The 26,904-nt window shown below is 43.4% G+C and overlaps 1 protein-coding gene across 1 annotated transcript in view; it reads left to right on the top strand.

The window, feature by feature from the left end:
• LOC147729348 (astacin-like metalloendopeptidase) overlaps positions 1 to 21,852 on the top strand; it is a 123,038-nt gene extending 101,186 nt beyond the window's left edge. The window contains exons 8-13 of the mRNA XM_086959835.1: positions 10,083 to 10,210; positions 12,982 to 13,097; positions 13,251 to 13,476; positions 14,299 to 14,417; positions 14,551 to 14,776; positions 21,702 to 21,852. Coding sequence (XP_086815961.1) covers positions 10,083 to 10,210; positions 12,982 to 13,097; positions 13,251 to 13,476; positions 14,299 to 14,417; positions 14,551 to 14,776; positions 21,702 to 21,712 — 826 coding nt within the window. The 3' untranslated portion in view covers positions 21,713 to 21,852. The remainder of the gene's footprint in view (positions 1 to 10,082; positions 10,211 to 12,981; positions 13,098 to 13,250; positions 13,477 to 14,298; positions 14,418 to 14,550; positions 14,777 to 21,701) is intronic.
• The last annotated feature ends 5,052 nt before the right edge of the window (positions 21,853 to 26,904 follow it).

Below are 26,904 nucleotides of genomic sequence, written 5' to 3'. Positions count from 1 at the left end.
TGGCTTAGTTCCGGTAGTCAACTCCATAATTTCTGTTTCAGAGATGGGTTTGAATGATTTCCAGTTATTTGAGGTTTGGCTGGGTGGGTTCTTTGTAGGGGGGTGTGCTTTCGTCAGGTGGGCGGAGGTGGTTCACCAGTGAGAGCTTGATGATTTTCTCATTGAAGAATTTGGAAAAGTTTTTACATAAGTCTTTGGAAGCTGGAATTGCAGAAAGGGGGGTTCAGAAGTTTGTTATCTGATGAAATTGAAGAGTTCTTTGGGGTGATTTTTAGCATTGTTTAGTGCACCACAGAAGAAGGTGGATTTTTCAATTTTGATGTACTTTTGTATTTGCTGCGTTCCTCTTTGAGTTGCTCAAGGTAGATTGTCAAAGGGTTGTTACGCCAGCATCTTTCAGCAGCTCTTAGGTGTCTTTTCTCCAAGTTTAGGTCTGTGTTGAACAACGATCTTGATGGAATGTTCTTGACTCTTTTTTGTTTCAGGGGAGCTATTTGGTCTGGTATGGAGATCATAGTTGCATTGTAATGTGAGGTAAGTTCTGTTATGGAATTATAGCATGTGATGGAGGGGAGGAGTGTGTTTATCTTTTCTTCCAGTTCTGCGAGGTGGATCTGGCTTAAATTTCTCATCCAGTGAAAGAGTTCATGGGTGCGAGGAAGTCATTGTGTTATTTGGTTGATATCAAATAGAACGATATGGGGGGAGGAGCAAGATGGCGGACTGACACCACCACTGAGAAGCTGCAGCATGGTGTGGCTGCCGAGAGCTCGTAAGCTTGTGGAGAAGTGTGGCTCACTGGTTAGATGAGGCAGACCCTGATGCAGAGGTCAGACCAGGGACCAGGGTTCAATTCCCGACGCGGCAGGATCTTGAGCTCAAAATGTCCACGGACTTGATAATTCTTACCTCGGTGCCTACTCAAATCATGGGTTCACACTCTGCAACTCTGGGCAATAGATTGCTTAATCTCCACTACGGCCCTACCGCGATGGGATGCCTGGTCTTCACCTTGGGGATGCCCAGTAGGGGTTGTCTCGCAGGGAAAGCCAGGACGGGTTCCCAAAGCAAGCGCTAAAAGACCTGTCGGTGATTTGGCGCTATATAAATCGAAATTAACATAACATAACATAACATAACATAACATAACTCCTGTGCCTCTTGTCAGCAGCATGCCTAATTGAGAGAAAACGCTAGAGGGCTGAGGGGGAAAGAAGCAGCGGTAAAGTGACAAGCCGAATCCTGGAGGGGAGAGTGCTGCAGATTCCGTTATCCGGGGTCCGGTATACATCTCTGAACGACCGGCTCACCTGACTCATCTGACGGCTGCTTCGCTAGCAATTCAAGGCGCTGGATGCAGGAGCTAACAAGAACCAGACGCATGTGTTTACCAAAGCTCCTGATTACCTATGTGGCTGTGCTCCTTTGCAGCCCAACGTTCTTCTAATTACCTCAGCTCTGGATTAGCCTCGCGGACATGGGTGTCTACTTTGCAGTTGAGAATGGCCCCGCAGAAGAATCCACCTTGAGGGACTCGAGCCACAAGCCACTTGCCGGTGAGTGCAGAGACACCGGGAGGTGAGCGGGTACCTGGGAAGGCTGACACGATAAGAACAGACAGCGCTAAACAGGCTGGGGGTCTCGGCAAGCCGGTGCTCCAATATCTGCAATCAAAGAAGTCAGTGTAACTACTAGAGGCTGATATAGACACAGAAAGTGTGGCTAGTAACACACTAGTTGAAATAATCACTAATTCAATTGGCTTTGAACAAGTTAACACTGATGAAATTCTCAAGGGTGTTGATCAAGAAGAGCTACCTCAAAATGCCGCTGGTGCTATGGATTCGATACTGTCTGATGAGACTGATGAGACTGAAGCTGGGGGGGCTGAAATTATGAACAGTGCGGCCGCTTCAGGAGTTATAGTGGGAACCACAAGCAATAATACAGATCAAATTATTAAGATGAATAACCTCCATGTGACAGGCAAAACCAAATAATGCTTGCAGAGACACAAAAAATTCCCTCGCCCTCAGATTCAGACCCTGTCTTAAAAGGGCATCTCACCGTAACCAGTCAGCATGATAAAAGGAATGAGAACGAGAGCGAACAGGAGAAGGAGTTTGGTGAGATGCGCTCGGGCAATACACCATATACAGAGAGTATGGCTCTGGAGCAGCCTATATTTAATGCAAAAATCAGACGAAGGAGCTACTGATGCTGCTAACACTACAATTGCCACAATTGCTGCTACATTTCAAGAGGAAGGCCAAGCTCAAAATCAGGCCCCAGCTGACACATGAACGGAGCAGCAACTCCAGGCAAAAATAAGGGAAGACCTAATGGCCTCCCCGGTAACATCAAAAAAGAAAAAGAAAAGCCAGAAAATGATAAACACCAAAGATACAAGTAAGAGTCTGAGTATATGTAGGGTAGGGTCTGCTAGTAAGAAGAAGCTACAAGTGTCTGCTAACAGCCCCATGCAGATATGGGTTCAATCAAAAGGAGGGCTAAAAACTGTTATGTCCAGACTATCTGATGTAGGGCTGACTGATAAAGCTACAATTGCCACTAGCCCCGCTGAGAATGCTGCAACTGTACGGGGGTCAAGCTGCTCAGAAACTGACCCAGAGTCAGAGTCATGCATAACACCAGAGAGATCCGGTGATCTATATCATAATAGATTACCCACGGCCTCATTCAAATCTCTTCAAGTATCTTGTTTGTCAAGTGCGGGGAAGGATTCGCAAAGAAGATTCTCTGAAGAAAAGGATACCCCAATACTTCCTGATACTGCAAGCCTTAAAAGAGCTGAGAGAAAAGACACAAGAGCTCTGCTCAAATTAGGGAAGACAATCATAGTATCCAGAATTCCCTGAAAGAGGCAACAGGGAAAGTTGGGGAAATGACTGGTGAGATCACAGAATTGCAGCAAAGAGTGGTTACAACTTAGGAGGTTACTGCTAAAGTGGCAAATCTAACACAACAGCATTATGATCAGATAGCAAGTGTGCAACTTAAACTCGAAGAATTGGAAAATTGGAAGAGGAGACACAATCTAAAATTATTCGGGATCCCTGAAGGGCAAGAGGGATCAGACTCTAGAACATTCATTGTGCAATTGATGCAGAAGGCCTTCCCGGACCTGGTAGACTGGGACTGCCAGGTTCAGAGGGCTCACAGACTTCCCTTGGTGCAACGTTGGAAGGATGATAGATACCTGAGGCCGTTCCTGATCTATTTCGGAAACTATTTGCCGAGACAAACAGTTTAGAATTTTATAAGATCTTCCTTAAGGCATTTGCTGACACAATTTAATCAGGTTATAAGACTCATTGGTGAAGAAAGTAGGGCTTCTGATTCATGGAAGGTAATGCAAATAATTTTTAAATAAGGCAACTGGAGGATGAGTGCGGGTCGTATCGACCAATATCACTCATCAATACCGACACAAAAATATTTGCGAACATTCTGGCGAATCGTTTATCGCCTGTGCTACCCAGTTTGGTGTCGCCATAACAACATGGCCTGATACAAGGGAGCGACACACACGGCTGCACACGTAAATATGGCTTCTACTGCTTTTGATGTGGCGAAGGTGTGTTTGACCTCACTCTGTTTGATTCTATTAGAGGCTGAGAAGGCATTCGACCGAGTGGGGTGGGACTTTTTGTGGGCCATATGAGAAGCTTTTAGCATTAAAGGGCAATATGTAACTTGGATAAAAGTCTTGTACGATAAACCTAGTGCTAAATTATGCATGCGGGGTTACAGTCTGCCATCTTTCCGATTCCTCGGGGCAGCCAGCAAGGGTGCCCCTTATCACCTCTTTATATAGAGCCTTTTGTCTCAACTCTCCAGAATCAACAGCTAATTCGCCCCCTTCTTCTAGGGGATAATTATCATAAAGTCATCAAATACGCCAATGGAATAGCAGTGTTCTCAACGGATCCTTGAGGTGCGCTGCAAACTATAACAAAGGTAGCACTAGAGTTCGGGTTGATTTCCGGATATAAACTAAATATAAAATAAAAGCCAGGTTCTTCTGCATTTTAAATCAACTCTACCAATACAAGGGGTTTCCTCGACTGCTACATACCTCTGAGTTAAGATGGCGGCACAAATTGAAAGAATAATCTCTAAACTATGAAACGTTGCTGAAAGAGACAGCTAAACTTCTTAAGAGCTGGCAGAGGGTCAGACTGATTTGCATATGGCCATGTCTGAACTGGGGTGGCAGAGTGGGCTAAAGAACGGTGATGGATTAAACCCAGCTCTGTTGACGATGCCACTATTGATTAATATGTCATAATGAGAATGTAGTATGTTGATCTGCAACGTCTCCATGCATTATGTAATTGACTTATTGCATGTTTAAAGATGGCGACCATGAATTGGTTATGTGGTCCGTTAACAGTGTCAATGAATTGTAAACATAAAAAACGGCCGTTTCGGCACCGCCATGTTACCATCGGCGAATGCCGAAACGCGTCTGGACACCATGAGCTCAGAAAATAAAACTTTAGAGTTTGCCACCCTGAATGCTTGTCTTCTTTGCGGGGCATACCTCGGAAGTTTGGAGAGAATATATTTGCGGAGGGCACCATCCGCTGAAAAGCACCCGCCCGTGAGTGCAAGGACTCAGTGCAATCTTGGAGCAAACAAATTGTTACCTTGCACCGCGTAAACGAGGAAGGAATTGGATGGAGAGACGATGTGGACCCGCAGGGTGACGGTCTTGACGATACCAAGCCGTTGGTAGGGCGAGGTGGCTGAATCTCCTGGAGACGAACTTTGGAGATAACCGGTAAAGGGGATACACCGAAAAATGTATTGTGATGTGGATCGTGACGAAACGGCCATGGAAGTTTTCAAAAAGAAAACACCATCAACCGGGGGAGGTTTACCCCGAGAAGGCAAGGAGAACCCACTACCCTGACAAGCCAGTTCGTGGCTCTGGAGCGACTCTACGAGCGCGAAATTCGTAAGTGGTGGGAAGGGACATCGCTGCAAAACTATGTGGAGGTGGAGAGGGTCCCACGGGTCCTCAGAATATACACAGTTCCCGCTTACGAGAACCCTGACCCGCTGCTCCTTGAGAAATGATCGGAACACACTGCGCATTCATGTAAAGGGATGCTGTTGATACCATAAAAAAGTACGCGAAATGATAGAAAAACTGGAGAACGAAATAACCCTGGACACTGATGCAGCAAGGCAAGGCACTCTAATAGAAGGGATGAGAAAACGCCTTAAGATGTATGAAGAAAAAAAACGGAACCCGCAAACAAGAGAAGTTTGAGCGGGACGAGCGCTGTTATGCATCAGGGAGGGTACTGACATTCGCTAAAAAATATGACGCACCAAGAAAAGCATTGCGCAATAAAGTAACATCGCAAGCAGCTGAAGAACCGGCAACAAGTGAGTCGGATGCAAATATATCTGAGCAATCTGATGAGGAGAACCAACAAGGGAGAAGCGGAAGGAAGAAACAAGGGATTTTTCAGGACGAGTTTCAAATAATCCAACAATCATGGCAACACAATGCAAGGGGGAAACCCCCGGAGCAATGAAACGCAGGAAAATCAGGAGAGGGGGGTACCAGAACAGAAGGAGTTGGTTCTCCGATGATGACCAGGAGCAGGAAGAAGTTCAACAGGCGACGGTTAGCGGAAATGCCTCCGATAACCTGACAATCATCAATTTGACCCCACGTGTACTTACGAAGACTGAGGAGGATGTACTACAGCTGGGATTGACTTTTTGCCCCAAGAAGAAAATTTAATATACGCAAACACGTATCGATCTTTTCAAATTTGCCAGGAAATTAAAGTTACATTCTTTAAGTTACGCCCTAAGAAAATGGAAGGGCGAGATAGAAGAAATACTCCACATGACACAGACATCTTAACAGTACGGGACATCTCAGCGATACAGGTACTCGAGGAATTGCATGGGGAATCGGTGGAAGAAGCAATTCCGGCCGGATTTGCAGGTATAGAACAAAGGAGTGCTCTAACGAACTTCAGGCCAGTATCCACTTTTGTTCCTCAGATGCCAAATGACATTGTTGATACTTTTGTGGAAAGGGTCACTAAGGACCTGATGCAAATGCGTGGCTGTGATGTCAGAGGAAAGAGTGACTGCAACTTCACAAGAGAACAATATAAGGCAATTGAAGATGTGACGAATGATCCTTCAATAATTTTAAAACCCTCTGACAAAGGGGGAAATATTGTATTGCAGACGGTGGAGGCATACAATAAAGAAGCATTGAGACAATTGAATAACAGTGAGTCCTATGCTAAAGTAAAGAGAGACGTATATGTTAAAAGTATTGGGGAATGTCACGAAATGTTATGAGAAAGGGATGTTAGAGACAGAAAAATATTTGTTCTTGAGAAAATTGAATCCGATCACCCCTTATTTTTATCATTTACCAAAGGTACATAAAAATGCCCTCAGCCTGCCAGGCAGATCAATCGTTTCATCCATAGGGAGCCTGGTAGAACACATTTCGATTTACATTGACCACTTTCTATCTGAATTTGTGGTCAAATTAAGATCATATACTAAGGACACAAAGGACTTCTTGGGGAAACTAGAGAAGATAACCTGGAGAGAAGGGGACTTGATGATAGCCATGGATATCACAAGCTTGTACACCAGTATAGCACATTCTCAAGGGTTGGAGGCGACACAACACTATTTGAGTAACAGAGAAGCTAAGTACACAGAACATAACATGCTGTTGGAATTCTTGAGATTTTGTTTACACAACAACATTTTTTTTTGAGGACCAGCACTTTCAGCAAATGTCAGGAACTGAGATGGGAACCTGCTTCGCCCCCAGCTATGCAAATTTATTCGTGGGCTGGTGGGAGGAGCAGGTGGCCTGGGCAGCAGACAAGGGGCATTGGACCAAGTAGATAGTCACCTGGTATAGATATATAGATGACCTCTTCATTATTTGGAGAGGTCCGAGGGCGAGTGCTGAAGAGTATATAAAAGTACTGAATAATAATACATACAATCTGGATTTCACGGTGGAGATGAGTGCTCAGTCTGTGAATTTCTTAGATTTGGAAGTGACAGCTGTTGGAAACAAAATATGTACCAAGTTGTATCGTAAACCCACTGCGGGTAATTCGATCTTACATGCCCGCAGTGGGTATCCTCCTAGACTGATAAATAGCATCCCGTACGGAGAATTACTCCGTATATGGAGGAATAACAAACGTGATGCAGACTTTCAGAAGGATGCTGGAGAATGTGTGAGGAGATTCCGTAAACGGGGGTATAGTGTACAGACTTTAGAGGGGGCCAAGACTAGAGTGGATCATCTGAAAAGGAAGAAACTACAAGAAATCCGCACTGGGGAAAGTGGAAAGAAAGATGAGAAGGCAGGTTTTCAAATGATCTCCACCTTCTCGAAAGATGCCACAAGACTCAGGCAGATATTTACGAAGCATTGGGGCCTGCTACAGATGGACCCTATCATTGGAATGGATATTCCAAGGAGACCCCTATTAAGGTTCCGCAAAGCCAGGTCACTTAGAGATAGCCTCACATGCAGCTGCAAGAAAAAGGAACCGAAAGGATTTGCTAAAGATGTTAGGGGTTTTCATCCCTGCAAAAAATGTAAAGCCTGTGTGGGAAGTAGGAAAGTTGCAATCTACAAAGTACCAGGAATAGAGAAACCCAAGGTGATAAATAAATTCCTAACTTGTACTACTCCCTACACGGTGTACTGTTTACAGTGCCCGTATGGGTTGAAGTATGCTGAGAGCACCACACACCAGGCCAAGATTAGAGTATTAAAGCATGCCAGGGCCATAACGAATGGTGATGTAAGATATCCGGTAGCGCAGCATTTTAAGGCTCTACACAATGGAAAGAGGGACCTGTTAACATATTTTTGCTTGGATCATGTACCACTAAACCCTAGGGGGGGGATAGACTGATGACCCTTAGAAGGGTGGAGTCGAGGTACATTATTGACCTCCAGATGAAGACACCAGGGGGGTCTGAACGCACATGAGTAAGTGGCTGTACATTTGGATGACTAGGTAGCTGTGGAGTAGGATTTTGAAACTGATAAAAAACTTGATTGATTGGAATGAAGAGATTTTAATGGAGAAATAGGAGTTGATGGAGGTATAGGACACTGAAAACACGGACAGTATTTGCCCATTGAGGAGAAGGATTGCATGGTATAGGCCCATCTATGGGCTATATGATGATAATGATGTTGGAAGGAAATGACAAAAAAATGTTGAGTACTTTCGACAGCCCATATGCGGGCAGTATTTGCGGGCAATATAGTGCGCTAGTTTGGCAAATTGTGCACATTATGATTATAAAAATACGATGCCACTATTGATTAATATGTCATAATGAGAATGTAGTATGTTGATCTGCAACGTCTCCATGCATTATGTAATTGACGGATTGCATGTTTAAAGATGGCGACCATGAATTGGTTATGTGGTCCGTTAACAGTGCCAATGAATTGTAAACATAAAAAACGGCCGTCTCGGCACCGCCAGGTTACCATCGACGAAGGCGAATGCCGAAACGCGTCTGGACACCGTGAGCTTAGAAAATAAAACTTTAGAGTTCGCCACCCTGAGTGCTTGTCTTCTTTGCGGGGGCATACAGCGGAAGTTTGGAGCTAATATATTTGCGGAGAGCACCATTCGCTGAAAAGCACCCGCCCGTGAGTGCAAAGACTCGTGCAATCTTTGAGCAAACATATATATATATATATACATATATATGTATATACAATCCACATTGATCCAGTGAAGTGGTTCTTTTGGCAAGAAAATACCTGAGGCATGGCCTCAATTAACAAAACATGTTTATTGCAACACTAGGTCCCGACGCCTTTCGGAGTTGCGTCACTCCTTTCTCACGGGCAGGGTTCAGGGCATTTTTACTTTCTTTTAAAGAAACAAGTGCTGATTACGTGTGCATAATAATAAACATGAAAACCAAACTTCAGCTGGTCGCCCTCGGGTGTGTCAATAAAGTTATTACATACACTTGTTGCAGGAAATGCATTTGATAAAAACATAATGTAAATTATCCTTTTATATAGAGTAAAAAACGCCGACATCATGTGCAAGTAAGCCAACATGAGACACTCCTGGTGCACTAGTGCCACGATGTATATATGGGCAACAAGACAAGTCCTTGAAAAGAGTCATGACATTGAATAGTGTACATACATGGTAAATCTACCTATGTAGTTGTTACTCCATTTTAAGAAAGGACATGGTATTATCAAAACAATTCAGCCCCAGTTGGCAAAGAGAACTTTTCTGTGAGTCACATTCAAATATTTGTAGAAGAAATATTAGTCTATGGAGCATGTCTTACTGACATAAAAGTAAATCCAGGTTTGTGAACTCAACTATCTATGAAGCCAAATGACTGTGTGCTATCCATGAATGTCCACAATCAATGTATTTGTGAAAAAGTCAATGTTTAGGGTAAAAACACCACAACATTAACATTGTTGAAACGTGGATTAACTATAAATGGTATGTATTTTACAAAGGCTCAATATAAATGATGATATAACAACCTTTGAAAACTTGGGATAGTTGGAGCCATAGATTCTGCGCCAATTTATTGAAAGGTAGAAAGTTCAGATCTGTTTTTCTTTGAACAAGGATTTCTTGCAGTCTGATCTATTAGGGGATATTAGGTCCACACACCAGGGCTCTACAGAAAAAGGACAAAAAGTGTGCTAGGTGCTAGTAGGATTACATTTCTATTTTAGTTAGATTTTTGGATTGTTGTAAGGCACTGAAGTGTCAAAGTATCTGAGGTACATATAACTACCACACTTTTCAAACAAAATGGTCTAACACAAGAAGGGCAATAGGGACAGTGGACGAATGTGAGGTTGGATATGGTCAAGTCAGTAAAGAATTGAAGAGTGAAGATTTTTTTTTTTTTCGAAATAAATCACAATAAACCTGACTCAAGCCTATAGCAGAGCACCAGCATGCATACTGAATCTACGAAATGTGATGCTGAAGGTATATTGAATGTAACTTTATTACCCCCAGGTATGCATTCACTAAGACCACTGGACAGGCAACAATTGTCCCCATAAAAAATCCTAATGCAGAAATTGGGCAAAGAGTTGGTCTCAGCAACTTGGATCTTGCTAAAATCAACCGACTATATAACTGTGGTAAGTAGCAGTTTTCGATGAATAATTTAGATATTTGTGATTTGCTCAATATTCCTCCTCTGCTATGGCATCCCAGGGTCATTCCTTCTGCTACAAGGTGGCATCCACCAATCCCGGGGATTAAATAAATACCAGCATTCTCATTTACTATGCAGCACTCCCATCATGGATCAGCATCTTTCAATTGATGTGATTTCTGTATCCTCTCCTCTTTGTGATCAAACTATATCTTTAAATTCTGTATGCCCTCTTATCTGATCTCATTATCTACTCCTGCATGTGATCTAATATCACTTCCTACCATGTGATCACAGAATCATCCTTTATGTGATCCCAACTTCATCTATTTTCTTCTTGCCTGTCTGTCCACATTATTCTCTCCGAGGCGAAAATAGTGTCACCATCTCCACTTTATTTCAGAATATTTTAGTTGCATTGACTCCTTCACAAGATCGCAGCATCGAGTCATTCATGTGATAGTAGCATTGTCTCCCTTAATGTGTTCCCAGCAATCTCTTGTTAATGTGACCATATTTTCCTCTCCCTTCATGTGATCACAGTGTTCTCTCATTAATGTGATCATAGCATTCCCTCCCTTCTTGTGTTCCCAGCATTCTTTTCATGTGATCCAATTAAATACATACCAGTATTCTCATTTACTTTGTAAATTCCTATCATATATCAGCATCACTACCATTATGTGATTTCTGTATCTTCTCTTCTTTGTGAACACACATTATCTAAACATTTTCTATGCCCTCTCATCTGAACTCATCATCCTTTCCTGCATGAGATCTAATATCACTTCCTTTCATGAGAACGCAGAATCTTCCTCTATGTGATCCCAAATTCCTCTTTTTCATGTGATCCCAATATAGTCTTTGCCCGTAGGTCCACAATTTTCTCTTCAAGGTGAACCCAGTATGACTTTTCCCCACTTTATATCGGAATCTTTTACTTGCATCCACTCCTTCACAGGATCCCATCATAGACTAATTAATGTGATCAAAGCATCCTCTCCTTCATGTGATTTCAGCATTTTCTTGTTCATGTGATCATAGCATCCTGTCCCTTCATGTGATCCCAGCATTCTCTCTTTCACGTAATTATAGCATTCCGTCTCTTTATGTAAACCCAGTATTCTCTCATTCATGTGTTCATAGCATCCTATAGCTTCATGTGATCTCAGCATCCTCTCATTCACGTGGTCATACTCTCTCTTTATGTGATCCCAGCATTCTCTCATTGATGTAAACCCAGCATTTTCTCATTCAAATGATCATAGCATCCTCTCACTTCATGTGATCCCAGCATTCTCTCGCTTCATGTGATCATGTACTCTGTCATTCATGTGAGGTCATTATCCTCTTATCTCATGGAGCTTCGGCATCCCATCCTGTCATCTGATGTCATCATCCGCTCCTCTAGTGGATCTAGTATCCCTTCCTTTCACGTGATCGCAGAATTCCCACTTATATGATCCCACTATCTCCCTGAATTACCTCTATATTCTCTATTCTCTGTGCAATCCCAGCATTCCATTGTTGAAGTGATGCCAACACATTCTGCTTGATGTGCTGTTTGTATGGTTCCAGCATCCTCTGCTTCATGTTATCTCTCTTTATCAAGGAATTCTCTTTGCCTGTTCTCTTTTGTGGGAGCATATCATGCTGCTCTTTAAGTGTGCCATGTGAGCAACCTTTACGCAATGTGATCCCATAATCTAATTTCAGTATCCTTCACTCCACTTGACCCTAACATTCCCTCATCCTCATGAACTAACCTTCATCTCTTCTTGTGTCATCCTTGCAGTCGTTCTTCCCAGCAGTGACAGTTATCTCTTCTCTAGTGATCCTTGCACCGTCTCCTCTCTCCTTTCCAAGTTACTTCAGAAACCTTTCCCCAAGTGATTCCAGTACCCTCTTCTCCTTGTGCACCACAGGAGATGTGTATCATCTCCTCCATGTGATTTCACTATCCTGTCCTCCAAGTGATCCCAGCATAGCGTTCTTTAATTGGCCTCAGTATATTCTCCATTTGCTCTCAGCGTCATGTTCTACATTTGATCCCAGCATCTTTCCCACCCTGTGATTCCACTATACATGTGATCCCAGCATCCTTTCTACCATTCTACATGTGATCCCAACCTCCTCTCCTTCATGTGATTCCAGCGTCCTGGTCTTCATGGGATCTTAACATCCTCGTTGACGTGTGATCTAAGCACCTTGTCTGTTATTTCTGGTCTCTGTGTTATCCCAGCACCATCTCCTGCTTGTGATCTCAGGATACTTCTCACCAGGTGATCTCAACATCCCTCTCTGAACATTACCCTAGCATACATGCCTCAATTGTTTCCAATAATTTTCTCTGCTCATGTGATCTAAACATTTTCTCCTTCCATTTTATCGCAGTATTCTCTTTTATCATAAGATTTATCGCTTTGTGCTTCTTGCGATCTCAGCATTCTCTCCTACTACTTGATCGCATAAACGTCCAGTCTGTGTGAGGTCAACACTCTCTCCTGTAACAGCTGCAAGTGCTGCGTCGCCCAACTTAGGACTTTTATTAGAGCTTCCTCAGTGTTGCTACAGAGTGTAGGTGCTGCTGCTGCCTTCTTATTGATGATAGTGTTGTCATGGTTTCTATCTGAAATACCTACATCGGGAAAATGTAAATGTTCAAATCCAACGTTCTTTACTGCTTCTTCCAGTAGTAATAACGCATAAACAGACCTGCTCATTAAAGGTACCTTTTCTTCCTTTCCCTTTCAGATATGTACAGCACAATCTCCAGGGTGGGCTTTGGATTTCTGAGCTCTACCAATTACCCTTCACATTACCCAAACAATACAGAATTTTCTTATCTGATTCAAGCTAATATCGCAAAGGTAAGTCTGCAGAAAGTTTCTTGTTGGTTAAGAGTGCTTGCCCATTAAGTTTTTAGGCACTGGATTGCACCTTTAATATGAAAGACTCCATTGATGCGGAAGACTCATGGACAGTGTCCTGATGCCAAGGTACTTCTCTACCTTCTCTTCCAGATTTTGCTCATATTTACCGCCTTCGATATTGAATCCTCTCCAAAGTGTAAATTGGATTATGTCAGGGTTTATGATGGGATGACCAAAGACTCCCCGGTCTTACTGAACAAATCTTGTGGGAGAGGAAGTGTGCCACCAGTGGTGTCTTCAAGAAATGTCATGCTGCTGCAGTTTGTTACTAATGAAGCCATCTCTGCCAGCGGGTTTAACGCCTACTACCAGAACGGTAGGAGACTTTCTGTTTCTTATCTCATAGTCACTTGGTTGTTGAGCGCTTGAATGGCAAATTAGCTTATACCACCTTTATATATAGTATTTGAATCACTTTAAGACTCATTGTGATAGCATTGGCCTTTTCTATAGCTAAAAAAATGTTTACATTGAATGAAAAGAGCCATGTAATATAAAACTAGCACCTAAACCTACCTAAAATGCGCCACTGGGTCCTAAAAGCAGATATGACACTAGAGTAAGTGGACAGAGGTCAAAAGCACTAAGGGAGAGAAGTGAAATGATCACCTAGGCAAAGTGCCCATCCAGGAATTAGGGATCATTGAGAGATATGATGGAATTTACATGTATGGAATTTTTATGTGTATGCTACTGATCATGGGCCTGATACCAGAGTATCTCTCCCAGACTATCGTCTGACAGAAATACTGTGACTTAATGGATTTACTAAAATATTGCCACATTGTGTTCATAATAGAAGACTTCACTCAGTTGGATGAACTGTTTGTAAACAATATTCAAGACACAATAAAAAAGTCAGACAGTAGTTTTGTCAATTATATTCTGACATGCTACCCTCATTGTGAGTAGCCAATGTCAATGCCTGTCACAGGCTGTGCAGCCTGTAGTCATGTTGAAAATGAGGTTTGAAGGAAATGAATGGATGAATTAATAATTTGACTTCTTACAAGCATTAGTGAATCATCGCTGCATATTGCTAAAGTGTTTGGAACAAACCAGTGCTCCTGGAACGTAGCTTGTGATTGCAAGTAGAGGTTTCTGTATGTTTGACAGTGTGTCTTTCTTTGCTTTCTAGTTGCTTGTGCCCAATCATACAGCACTTCCCCAGGGACCGTCACATCACAAAATTATCCTCAGTACTACCCAGCATATTTGGACTGTGGGTACTACATCTCGGCCCCATCAGGGAAGAAGGTTAGTAGCACAACACACTCTTTACTATTGCACTGGAAGAGACTATGATACCACGTCAAGTGGGGGAAGATTGTGAGTACATAACATTGCTCCTGAATAAGACTCCTCTTTTCTACTGTGTCTCATTTTGTAGATTACATTGGAGTTCACTGACTTTGACGTGGAGCCCAGTATGCCCATCTGCCGCTCAGACAAGCTTCTCATCTACGACGGCCTCACAAACAAGGACCCACTGATTGGACGATTTTGCGGATCCGGTCCAGTTCAACCAGTGGAGTCCAGTGGGAACTCATTGCTGCTCCAGTTCCACAGTGACAGTTCAGTTCAGAAGAAAGGCTTCCAGGCTACCTACACCTTTGGTAAGTTGAGGCGTGCTAAGTAAATGCTTTGGTGTGCTAAGTTGTGTTCAGTTCTGGTATGTGGTATTGTGTTGCGTGGTACTGTATTATGTTTTTCATTTAAGAATGCTTTCCGGAAGATTTAGAAATGCAGCAAAAACAGGCCAAGCTAACCACAAATTTACCACAGAAGCTACTCAGGTACTAGCCATGAATTTTATTTACTAATTGGGTTACTCTACTGAACATTTCTCTTATTTTGGTAACCCACAAAATTAAAGATCACATGATTGTTGTTTTGAAAATGATGTGACAAAACTCACTGGTGCAAAATCCCACAGCTAAACTTGCCTTTACAACAGAAGGTATGAGCAAAGGAAACTCACCTAAAAGTCACTATACCATGTTCCAGTACAGTTTAAAATCAAACCCAGAGAACTCGTCAACTAACAAAAAACATTTTAGCACAAAGGACATTGATACCTGCAAACAATGGACCACAAAGGGTCCTCCTTTTAGTCATCGCACAAAAAATCCTTTTAACTAGTTCTCTGATGAAAAAAGCAGAGGCCAGAATCTTCAAAGAGCATGGCTCAAGGCAATGGGACATGTTCAACGATTCGCGTGACCCATGAGCTATGATCACAGATTCATCATATCCTTCCTGGCCTCTACTGCACACCTCTGGCAACTGTCCTTTACTTCTCTGTGAAGACTTGAAGCACCATGATGTGATTGTGCAAAAGTGTGAGAGCCATGCATAACTGCCAATGAAGTGAATGTGACACTTGTTTGCATTCCTTCTCTCTTAACCTCAACTCATCCTCACTATCATGTTCTAATCCATCCATTGTTATGATATTTATGACGTCTCCGCTACAGGTTAAAGACCACTTTATAGTCACAAAGATAACCAACTTGCAGATGGAATATTTACTTACAACTGAGATGCTCTTATCTGAACTTGGCCACAGATACTTGGAGCTACAAATCCCCATGAAGACTCTTGAAGGATTTGAGTTCTGTGAGGCAAGAAAAAAGAAAAGAAAAAGCACCTCCTACTAGGGTATGTTGTCTAGACACAACACTGTAGCAACTAAATATTTATTCCCATACCAATAAAATCAAAAATAATTTTACTACTTTGATACAATGCAAATATTAAGACACTATGTTACAATATTTCAGTTGCACCTCAAGCAATGGCTGGTGCTTCAGACACACACTACTCCTAATCCAAAGCACTCTGGGGTAGATTTACAATAACTGGTACATCCCTGCATATCAGCAGGGATGCGCCAGTTATTGTGCGCCGCAACTACGTCACCCTGGATGCGCCGCATTTACAATTAGGCGCAGCATGGGGCAAAAACGGAACAGATGCATCATGCATCTTTGCCGTAAAAGCGGCGCATTGCCTGGAGTTGCGTCACAAGCGCGACACAGCTCCAGCAATGCTCTGGGGGGTCCTAACTCCACAATGCTGCGTCAATCCTTACGCCTTCTTGAAGCAGGCGCAGGGTTTCAACGCAGCATGGGCCAAAAAGTGACATCTTGTAAATTTCACTTAGCCACATTTAGGAGGCAGTCTGCGCCGGAACGCCCCCCCATGCGCAGGAACACCTCCTTCTGGCACAGGGCTTTACAACATGACGCATGTGGGAGATGTGTCACATTGTAAATACCCCACACCATGGCGCATATTTTGCGCCGCCGCAGCGTCACAAAAGGGACGCAACAGCGGTGTAAAAGAGGCGCAAGAGGCTTGTAAATCTACCCCTCTGTCTGTATTTAGTTACAGTACCTTAACATATCTCGTTAGGTCCAGAGAGAACCTCATTGGTTGTTTGTGAGCAGTTGCTACCTGAATGCAAGAGCACTGTTTAAAGCTTAACCCGTTCCGGGCTCGCGTCGGACAATGGCAGTCGCGAGCACTACCTCCCAGGTGCTGCGCACGTCCGTTGGCCGACGCAGCCCCGCCCACTCATTCATTCTCCCGCACTGCGGGAGAATTTACGCCACGGTTAAGCGGTTAATACAGAAAAGACTGCGATCTTACTCTATGGTGGAGCTCCTAGTATATAGGACAATTTGTGGTGGCGGATACCTCCGAGCACTGTACTAGAACCAAGGAGTCTGTGATTCTTGATCTTCCTTGCTCTTGATTTGGGAGTTTCCCTTTCCATGCAGGACCAGGTTAATGCCACCTGTGGCAAATGTTTTGGTCTCCCTACACTTTTTGGTAATATTCCAGTGGAATGATGAAGCAGAGTAATCCAGGCACTGATTATGAATAGGCTGCATTATGGCAATGCTCTATATTTTGGAAAGCCTGATTTTCTTTTTAACTATCTGAGTCTAATCAAAATGCATCAGCCAGACTGATCTGTCACCGGGCCCTAAATAGTTGTGCTGCTCTCTGCCTACATTCGCTTATTGGCTACCTGTTCATAAGAGAGCTAAATTCAAGCTGGTATGTTATGTCCACAAAATTCTATATTAACGTGGGCTGCGAACTCTGCTCCACCAGTGGACTTTTGCCAACTCTGTGCTCCGCTGGGAGCACGCAGTTCAGCAAAAAAACTCTGATTCCGCTCCATGACGGAGTTTGCCCCGCCACCCACCATTACAGTCATGCCCGGAATGTGACAGCCAGGCTGGCATCACCCCTAGGGTTCCCTGGTTCACACTGGGGGTGCACACGTCAGCTCTGGCCGTGAGATGGGGTGGAGCCCAGGCTCCCCGGGGCCTGCCATCTGTGCTCATCATGCCATAAATGTGAGAGGCTGAGAGCCAGTCTGGCACCGCGCCACGTGGAGCATGAAGATAGCCGTTCTCCCTGATACAAAATGCAAATCAATAAAACATGTCCTGGGAGCCCAGGCTATTTTCAGAGGCTTGATGGAAACATGAACTCGGGGAGCAGTCCGTAAATTATATATTGAGGTGCTGGGCGGTGGGGCAGCAATTCAGTGCCAGTACGTGGGGGCATGACCCCCAGGGATGCCCCACTCATCTCCCAGGGCTGCCATTGCCAATGGGCAGGCGGGGCAAGGCTGGGACAGTGGGCAGCACGGGCAGGCAAGGAAAGGAAAACTGCGCCCTCGCACTGTGGCTGTGTCCATCTATGTGGGTATTTGACCTTGTTAATGGTCTGACAGAGTAGAAGGAAACATAAATATGCTTGGAAACTGGTGGATTACGTTGAAAGTCCCTTTTGATTGTGCCAGGAGTAACACCCCTTCTCTTCCCCCGACGCAGCAGCGCACAGGCTAGAGTTTCACCATCACTCGTCCCCTGTGCCAGGCATTGTGAAATGTGAATGTGCTGCTGCTCGGCTGGTCCTCACTGGGGGGCAGACAGGAGTAGCGTCCCACTCCTTGACCAGTACCTCTGCCCTGTTGCTGGTTGAGAGTGAGATTCTGAACCCACACTCCGCGCCATTTATTCCATCCCTGCCTCTGGGATGATGATGGACTACACTTCCCTTGGATCAGAGCGCTGCACAACATTCGATGTCAGGTCACGTACCGACGTGGGACTCTTCTCCTAAGTGAAGTCTCCCAGCTAAGCTTCACGTCCGGCTTTCCCAAGGTCTTGCACACAGCCTATGTGCAGTCACTGGCACCAACCATTTCCAAAGATCCCCCTTTGCAGAGCAGGGGACATAGGGAGGCTGCTAAAACCTTGGAGACATCCTAATGTTTCTTTTCTGGAAAACTTGTGTATATTATGGAACCCCCTCTGTCACACGCACCCCAGTGATGGAAGAGCCCGTAGTGTATGTCCCGTTCCAGCTAGGGAAGTCGTGCTCCTTCGACCAGGTAAGAGACAGTGCAGCTCAGCTACATTGCAAGCAACTTTATTTATTTTACAATCTGTGCTGTTGTTATGCTTCTGTAAGGACAGAATCCCGCAGTTTCTGAGTGTCCACTCCTCGCATCAGGCTGTATAGCTGAGCTACAGCCGTAATATGCTAACGGTTTTTAGCCAGTCTAGGGCGGAGCGGAACTCCGTGGAATTCCTCTGAGTTTATATACAACTCCGCGGAAATCCGTGAAGTGCAACTCTGTGAACTCCGCCCAGGCCTGCTCTATATGAAACTGGACTGACTATTCTGTGCTGTCAAATGGCTTTCTATAAACCTTTACAAGCTTTTTCCATGGTTAATTTAGTGTGGTCAATGCTAAACGCATCCGAAAAACCGAGAAACAAGAATAGGTGGCCACTCTTTCACTCATTTGGCTGTTGTGCTACTTTCTGGAAGAGACTGAAGACCTGGCTATTTCCCATATCACTCAAGATGAGGCAGGTTGCAAGGTAGCAGATGTTCTAATGCTGTGATATCCCTTTGGGGATGAATGTTGTGCTCTACAAATAAATGAAATAAAGAAAATAAATGAGGTTTGCAACTGTGCCAGGTTTCCGCAAAGATAATGATGACAACATTTTGCAACTACGCCTTACTCTTCTCTTCTCTTCAGTCTTCTTAGAAACTGCACCATGTGTTCTGTCAATCATCTCACAGCATGCATGTCTGTGCCCCACAAGCTGACTCTCTCATTTGTCCTCCTCTGTCTAGCAATATCGTTGAGTAGCATAGCTCATACACTGGGTGTAACACTTGAGGCAAATAGTTGGCTGGTTCTGTAATAAGAAAACATGCCTTGTGGGAAAGCAGAGTCTTGTTTGCAAAATCCAATCAGACACATATTAAATAGGAGAGGTCGACCATTGGTTGCATAAGCAAGACATCAAACATAAAAACCTAATCTTACAAATGATAAACCAGACAAAGACGAGAGTCTGACTGCATTGCGTCCTCTATCACTTAAAATCCAGGAGCTGGTATGAATTTAAAAAGTTGGTGGCATAATGTAAATTTGCATCAGGGGACGCAGGCAGCAGTGTACTGAACCACTGATGGCTCTCCCTCCCCTCGCCCCAGTACTAGCATGTCTCATTCACAAAGGCCAAGCTGCCTGTTATGGTCAGCTTCTAATTTGTGAATGGAAACCTCTCCTTTGTAATGCCATTTGTAGTGTACGCTATGTTTACACAGTATTTATACATGTCCTTCCATCATGTTCCCGTCATGATTCTTTCATGCCACTTCTTACTTGCGAATCACATGGATTGACACTATGGACATTGTGATTCACAAATTTGCTAAATGATATAGTCCCAGTATCCTGAGGTACTTAATTTCGAATGCTGAGCTCTATCAACATCAGGAAGCGTCTGGATACCCTCTCAGGTGATTAGATTGCTATACAAATCAATATAATATAACATAACATGAAATATACGGAAGAAGTTCCACTACAGATAAAGTGCACAAAGGTCTCAAGGTCAAGTTGGTTCTTGAGTGAGGATGTTGGGTAGCAGTCCCTTACACGTTTTTGGAGCATTCGTAGCTTCTCATGTAATGTTCCACCAAGCCAACTCCTACAGTGCACAGACAGGAGCAACCCTTCACCACTTAGTTTCGCTTTAATTCTGCCTTCACTGGATCATTGATTGGTAACTTGGACTGACCAATTTTATCTATTTTCTTTACCTCTCCATAGCTGGAAAAACTCAGCATTCTTTCTAGTCAGTCTACATCAGCCATTTAATTATCCACCAAATCTCTTCACCTGTCATGAGTCCAAGCCTCCTACACCAGCCAGTGATGACTAAAGTCATAGCCGGGGTTCGAGTCTCGGTAATGACACCAAAAACCTCCTGTGACTCTGGGCAAATCAATTAATCTCCCCGTGCCTAAAATGAATGTGTGTCCTCATGTAAAAAAACTGGTGCTATGTGAAGCGCTCTGATACCCGATTCGGTTCGGGTCTAGTTCGCGCTATATAAAACTCTGCAAAAAAAGTAGAAGAGTATACATCATAGAGTTAAGGGTTATATCAAAGAATCTAGAAGGGGGTTATAACTGTGAGGCTAGAATTAAGACTTTTGTAGCCCCAAGACTAGAACTCAGGGCGACATAGCACAGAGTTGAGAATAAAAAAGGTTATACCACCAAGTCTAGAATTGAGGATGTTGCACAGTCTAAACATAAGAGGATTATAGTATCACATCTACAATTAAGACGGCTGTAGCTCTAAATCGAAAAATCCTGAGTTTTTGCTCCAATTCTACCATTGAAATGGCTGTTTCATTGAGTCTAGAGTCTAAAACCTCACTACCAGTCACATGACACACTGCTTTGCTTTCTATCCTTGCAACTCACATATTCAGCTGTCTGACCTGAAACCCTGTAAGGGTCACCTTAGTAGTTTTAACTGCATGTGTGTGTTTACCGGTTCCAGAAGTGTCTTTGCTGTCCCTGGTATTTAGGAGCTTCTTATATCTTCAGGCTGTGCCTGTCTGTGCAAGGAACCAGCCCCTTATAAACTCCAGCTCTTGTTGACTTACTCTGACCCAACTGCACACAACCTAGAGCAGCAGAACCTTGTGAAGCCATTTTACTTAAAATGTAGATGAACAGATGTAAAGTTCAGAGAAAGAACAGGAAACATCATGGCTGCAAAGAAGCAGGTTCCCCATCAGTGAGGTTCTGGCAAGGGGAAGAACCTCTTTGGGTCTGAAGAGACCAGCTTCCCTCCAGGGGTAGAAGGAGTCCTTCTGCAGGCTGGAATGGGTGAAGACAATCTTCTGACACTTGCAACACTCTCATATGTGAGCTGTGGTGTTCAGATAAGATCCACTGAGCAGAAATCAGTCAAATAACTGTGGATCGCCTGAAATCATCATAAGCCTAATGACTTGAATGTTGCCTAAATCTGAACTGATTGGGAGGAAACAATGTTTTAGATCAAATAGATCTAAACCTGTCATCTACATACGTGGCTATCTCTCTGATCACAACAATGAACCGTCTCCGGTAAGGTGTACCCCTGACCAACTCCACAACTGACATTTCTCTCCCTCTCTCTTATTGCAGTGGAAGCCTAAGAAGAGATGCTGCACACATTGACTCAGAGAAGATTGCATCTGCCAGCGTCCCCATATCAACAGTAGGAGCAACTACATCATTTTATGTTACATCGTCTGACACGTCACATAGTTTCTGAATTTTCATCCTGGTGTTGTGAATAGAGGCCCTCCTATAGAGTTTGTTAGAAAGGAAACTCCGTCAAAAGAATTGGAAGCTATTCATTCCCCCAAACCTGGCTTTCCAGGCTCAATTTAGGATCCCAGTACTGCCATGTTTCCATTGGCGAAGCACCCATTGGCCCCCCAAGCAGAAACCTTGGACAGATGGAAAATGGGTCATTTCTTAAAGTGTCTCAAACTGTCCACTCTATTTAGGGTGATCTTTCTGACAACCTTTTTTCCTGTTCTGGACTGCCTGGAGGCCTCAAACATGAAACCAAGGCAATGACCTCAGCATCCCACTCACTACTACCTCAATAAGAAACAGCTGTTTCTATCACAGTCCTTACCCAGAAATGATAAGCAGTACTGGGCCAAAAGCCCCTTCTCTTCAACACACTTGGACCAACTGAAACTGAGCTGCAGCGAGCCGCGTAACCTCTGGCCTCAAAGGTCAGTTGCGAAGCCTATCCAATGAATGGACAGCTCCCTGGTTTGTCATACCATCTGTCTCTCTATTTCATTTCATATTTATACGTTTGGTAAAACTAGAGTCAGAACAAGACACAATAAGTATGGCAATAAATACCTCATCTCAATTCACATGTAGACCTTTTAGCTCTCATTGTAAACATTCCTATAAACATGACAGCGACCATAACATAGGTCATCCTGAATAGGAGCGGGCATGATGGTCACACTTCTGCTGGTGTCTAGACTTCACACCCACTAATAGAAAGAGCTAAATGTGTCTGCAGGCAAGCACATGATAAAAAGAGAAGAGATTTCATGGGTACTGTCACAGTGTTCATGACAAGCGCCAGTCAGTGCTTCATCACACTGATGGGACACCTTGATCATATCATGGCGTGAATAAATAAACAGGTTCTCTTTGTTTTTACACAGACGTTTTGAATAGCTTCAGTAATGACACCTTGGGCAGCACTCTTCTGCTAGTCTTTACAATGATGTAAATCCTCCTGACATGGCACATATCAGTGTTCCTCGATTGGCTGTCACTATATTCAAGGTATTTATCAGCAGTCTGACAGCCTAAATGAAGGGTGTTATTTCTGTGGGTAGTGGGCTTCCGTCCAGGGTGGAATATAGCTTCCTGTGGTTTGCCATGGTGGGATATGGGGCATATTTGGGGAGGAGGTAAAAACCAGTGTTGGCATAGCCGATAGGTCTCGCCTTTGCATCCTTATAAGTGTTCCGTTAGAGCTATTGGCTTTCCCAATGTTTTTAAGCTATGGGTAGAGCACTGTAGCTGCTGTGCAGCATGTTGAAAAATTATAATAAAAAAGTAATATAAGTATTTTTGTTACCTTGTATATAACCAAGAAGATATTATGTACAACTTAATGACCCAATAAAAAAAAAAAAATAACATAAATAATGCCTTGTAGATTTTTTTATCTCTGCAATGCTAGCGACTACTTCCTGGCTGCTCAAAAGTTGAGATGGTGCTGAGTGATGCTGAGGTGTTGTGGAGTGTTGCTATAGTGGGTGCTTAGTGATGCTATGGTGGTAGTGAGGCATGGTGAGGTAGTGGTGTTGCGGTGGTGTTAAGGTGCTGCAGAGTTCTGTTTAGCTGCTGTTGTTTTACAGAAATGCTTGTTTGATTCTGAGGTGATGTTGCACTGTCGGATATATTTTTTAAGAGATTTTTTAAATTACACAATACATCATTTAAGCGCTGAAAGGCAAGCTCAAAAGAAAGCACTGCTAGATGTTTTCCAGCGTCTCTTATGTTTAATGTGTGGGAAGGATGGGAATAATGTTTACCTAAACCACAACATTATTTCAACTTGCAACTGCAACATTGAACAAAATAAATTGTTACATTAAAAACATAATAAAACATACAAAATAATATGCTACAGGTCCAATTTAGACAACAAATTGAACCACACTGCTAAACAGCACATAAGCCACAAATAAATACAAGGGGAGCGCTTGAACAGACCAAATACATTTTTGTTTCAGCACCGCCAATTTGTACACCATTTTCTATTTCACATATATTTTGCAGCTTTGCCTATGTTGTCTAATGTCTGCTTGGTCTGGAGTGTGGTGGATGTACGTGGTATGGAGTGGAATTCTGAGGGTTGTATTGGAAGTTGCTGCTGGTGGTTAAACACGCGCTCTTGTGTGTCTTCAAGCCTTTGGGCTACTTTCCATATGCCAGCTGCTCATAAGGGCCAAACTTGTATTTGTTTGAATCGGGATAGGTGCAACAAAGGGGCACATTTACAAGCCCCCTGCGCCACCATTGAGTCCCTTTTTCTGACGTACTGGAGGCGTATTTTACTGCTCTTATTTACAAGGACAGGAAAACCCACCCTGCCTGGCTTTTGCTGTCCTTATAAATATGGCCCCTTTACACGAAGCGCTTTGCATGAAAGGGGCATTCCATGGGTGTTGTTGTGGGCGTGGGCTGCAGTATAAAGGGTTCATTCAGTCAATGGTGCAGCACCTTCAAGTCAATTCAGCTTTATTTGATTTTAAATTACAAAATCATAAAAGCACACATTAAAAAACAATGTTAAAAATATCTTTACAGTTAAAAATAGGCAATGTTAAAAGTACTATAATAAAATTCACACAGGACTGGAAATTATTAGGGGAGATCACGCCGCACGATTCATTTTGTTTAACCAATATCAAAGTAAGAAAGATAGAACATATATATGTGCATATTCAGTTTAAAGTATTTACAACTTCTTTATATACTATGTACATTCTTTCAAACCACTTTCCAATATAAAGAGATTAAGCGTGCATATACATTATATGGTATTCCGGTAGCTGATAAGTAATTTTAAAAAAGAGAATACTGCCTTAATAACATATTCATTCTCTAGCTGTTTTAACTTAAGAAATGCCACTCTACAGCTCCGTAGCCCCCCGGCCTTTAATATAGGTTTCAAAAACCTTTTCCTCGGGGGTCAGGTAAAATTTACAAAACAAAATACAGTGGATGTTTGATTGGTAGGAAATATCATCACATGGACAAATTGCTATGTCCCTTGACCAATCGTTACATTCAGGAAAAGTTATCAATCTGAAAAATGTATCAGTGCGGAAACGGGTCAACAGCATGTGAGTATAACAGCTTGGCTCTAATAACAAATAAGGTTGAATCCCTACGCTGATGGTATGTAGCTGATTTTCCACAACTGTACATTTGACCTTTTCCGAAAGCCACCTTTTATTATCTAGATGTTCCAAAACCATCTTTTTTAATGTGCTTCTAGGCACATCTTCCATGCTTACAGGGGTATCGAAAAATTGTGTGGGCCCGATCTCATTCATCATGTGTTTCACATAATTAATCCATTTTATGTTGACCGCTCCATCTAACTTAAGGCAGTCTATGATGATATCTCTATTTGAACTTGGTGTTACCCAGACTTTATGCCACAAGAGTAAAGGGGAGCTTTTGATGGTATCAGAGGTATATGGTAGGCCCACTTCGCAATGGCAGATATAAGTAGCTGTAGATTTGGGGGCTGCTAATAAATAGCGGATAAAATAGTTCTCGCAGAGTTGGATCTGCTCCGCCTGTTCGGTCCCCCAGATGCCTGCCCCATAGGTACCGATAGGTACCGGTAGAGACACATTTACATTTATAAATTTGTAAAAGTTCTCTTACCGGTCTCCCACCCAATTTTTTGGCAAAGTTTGTCAGCGCTCCTGTGGCCCTGGAGAAAGCTAGTTTCCTTGCAGTCACTGCTGCCTGCCATGTTCCCTTTCTGTCGAAATTAATTCCTAGATAGGAAAATCTAGGGGCACCCTACATTCTGGAGTCCGGGGGATCATATCTTGGGGTACAGTCAGTGACACAGCAGTATACGGTCTGATAGAAGGCACCATCTACAGGGCCATCTTAAGGATTCTTGGGGCCCTGGGCCAAACATGTTTTGGGGGCCCCTGTTCAGAACAGCTTGGAACTTATGATCCAATATCAGCACTTTCATGCCCTCTATGGCCCTGTCCCTGACAGTGCACTGATACACTGTATATATCTAAATATGTTCCTGTCTAATATTTATGGATAGTGACGTGTGTTTTCAACATTTTAACACAGCAGCAGCTCACTAACATTACTGCAAATAATCTCTGTGTCGCTCACCCATTTTCGAGATGTGAGGTCCTGTTTTGATTTAAAAGACACTTGTTTTATGGATATGGCATGAAACAACTTAACACTTCGCTGCAAAATGTCTGTAATAGACCCTCACATATCACCCACATTAAAAATAAATTAAAGCAAAACAGTATTTAAAACAATTTGTTTAAGAATTATTCAAGGTAATCAGGGCAAGACTCAATGTAGAACAGATCTGGCTCTATCAGGCCCCCCCTGGGCCAGAGCCCACTTTCTCCATGCCTTACAACGTCTTTGACTATATAGCCTTGGGTCAGAGAATAAGATTCTCTGTGGTACAAGGCTCTCAGCCAGGACAAAAGGGGACATATCCCATTGAACAGTCTGAGTTTCAGGATGTGTTGTCCTATCAGTGGGCCTGAGTCTGAGGAAACTGGTCTAAGGGTAGCACAGGTGCAACCAACGGGAATCATGCTCTGCAAATGGGTACTCTGATACATGGTTGGCACTTGTACATTTAAACCAGGTACAGATGGGTACTCTGGTGCATACTGTCTAGATCATTGGGTATGCACAATATTGGGATGCGAGTGCCCACAATGAAGAGCTTCATCTGACACTCAGAAAGAGGCGCACGGTCGGAGGAGCACGGAGGCTTACATTTCGATGTGCATAGCAGGTGGGGCATTTGGGATGTGCACCCTTTGACATCACACAATATGGCACCATCACCAGGCACACGGGTTACGGTGTATGGCGATTGGTTCACAAAGGTTTTGATACAGGGAGCCTGTAGTCTGGGGTACCAAATAGTCAGGGCAGATGGGGACGCCGCCAGTTGCACAAGGTGCATGCATACTAGCTAGGGAGAACTGAACACTCAAACTGGAGCTCACAAACGTGGGCATACAGGCACTGCCCACTCGGGTGCAAAGGC

This window comes from Lissotriton vulgaris, chromosome 2_2 (assembly GCF_964263255.1).
Source record: "Lissotriton vulgaris chromosome 2_2, aLisVul1.2, whole genome shotgun sequence".
NCBI classification, from domain to species: Eukaryota; Metazoa; Chordata; class Amphibia; order Caudata; family Salamandridae; genus Lissotriton; species Lissotriton vulgaris.
This window is presented reverse-complemented; position numbering and strand designations above follow the sequence as displayed.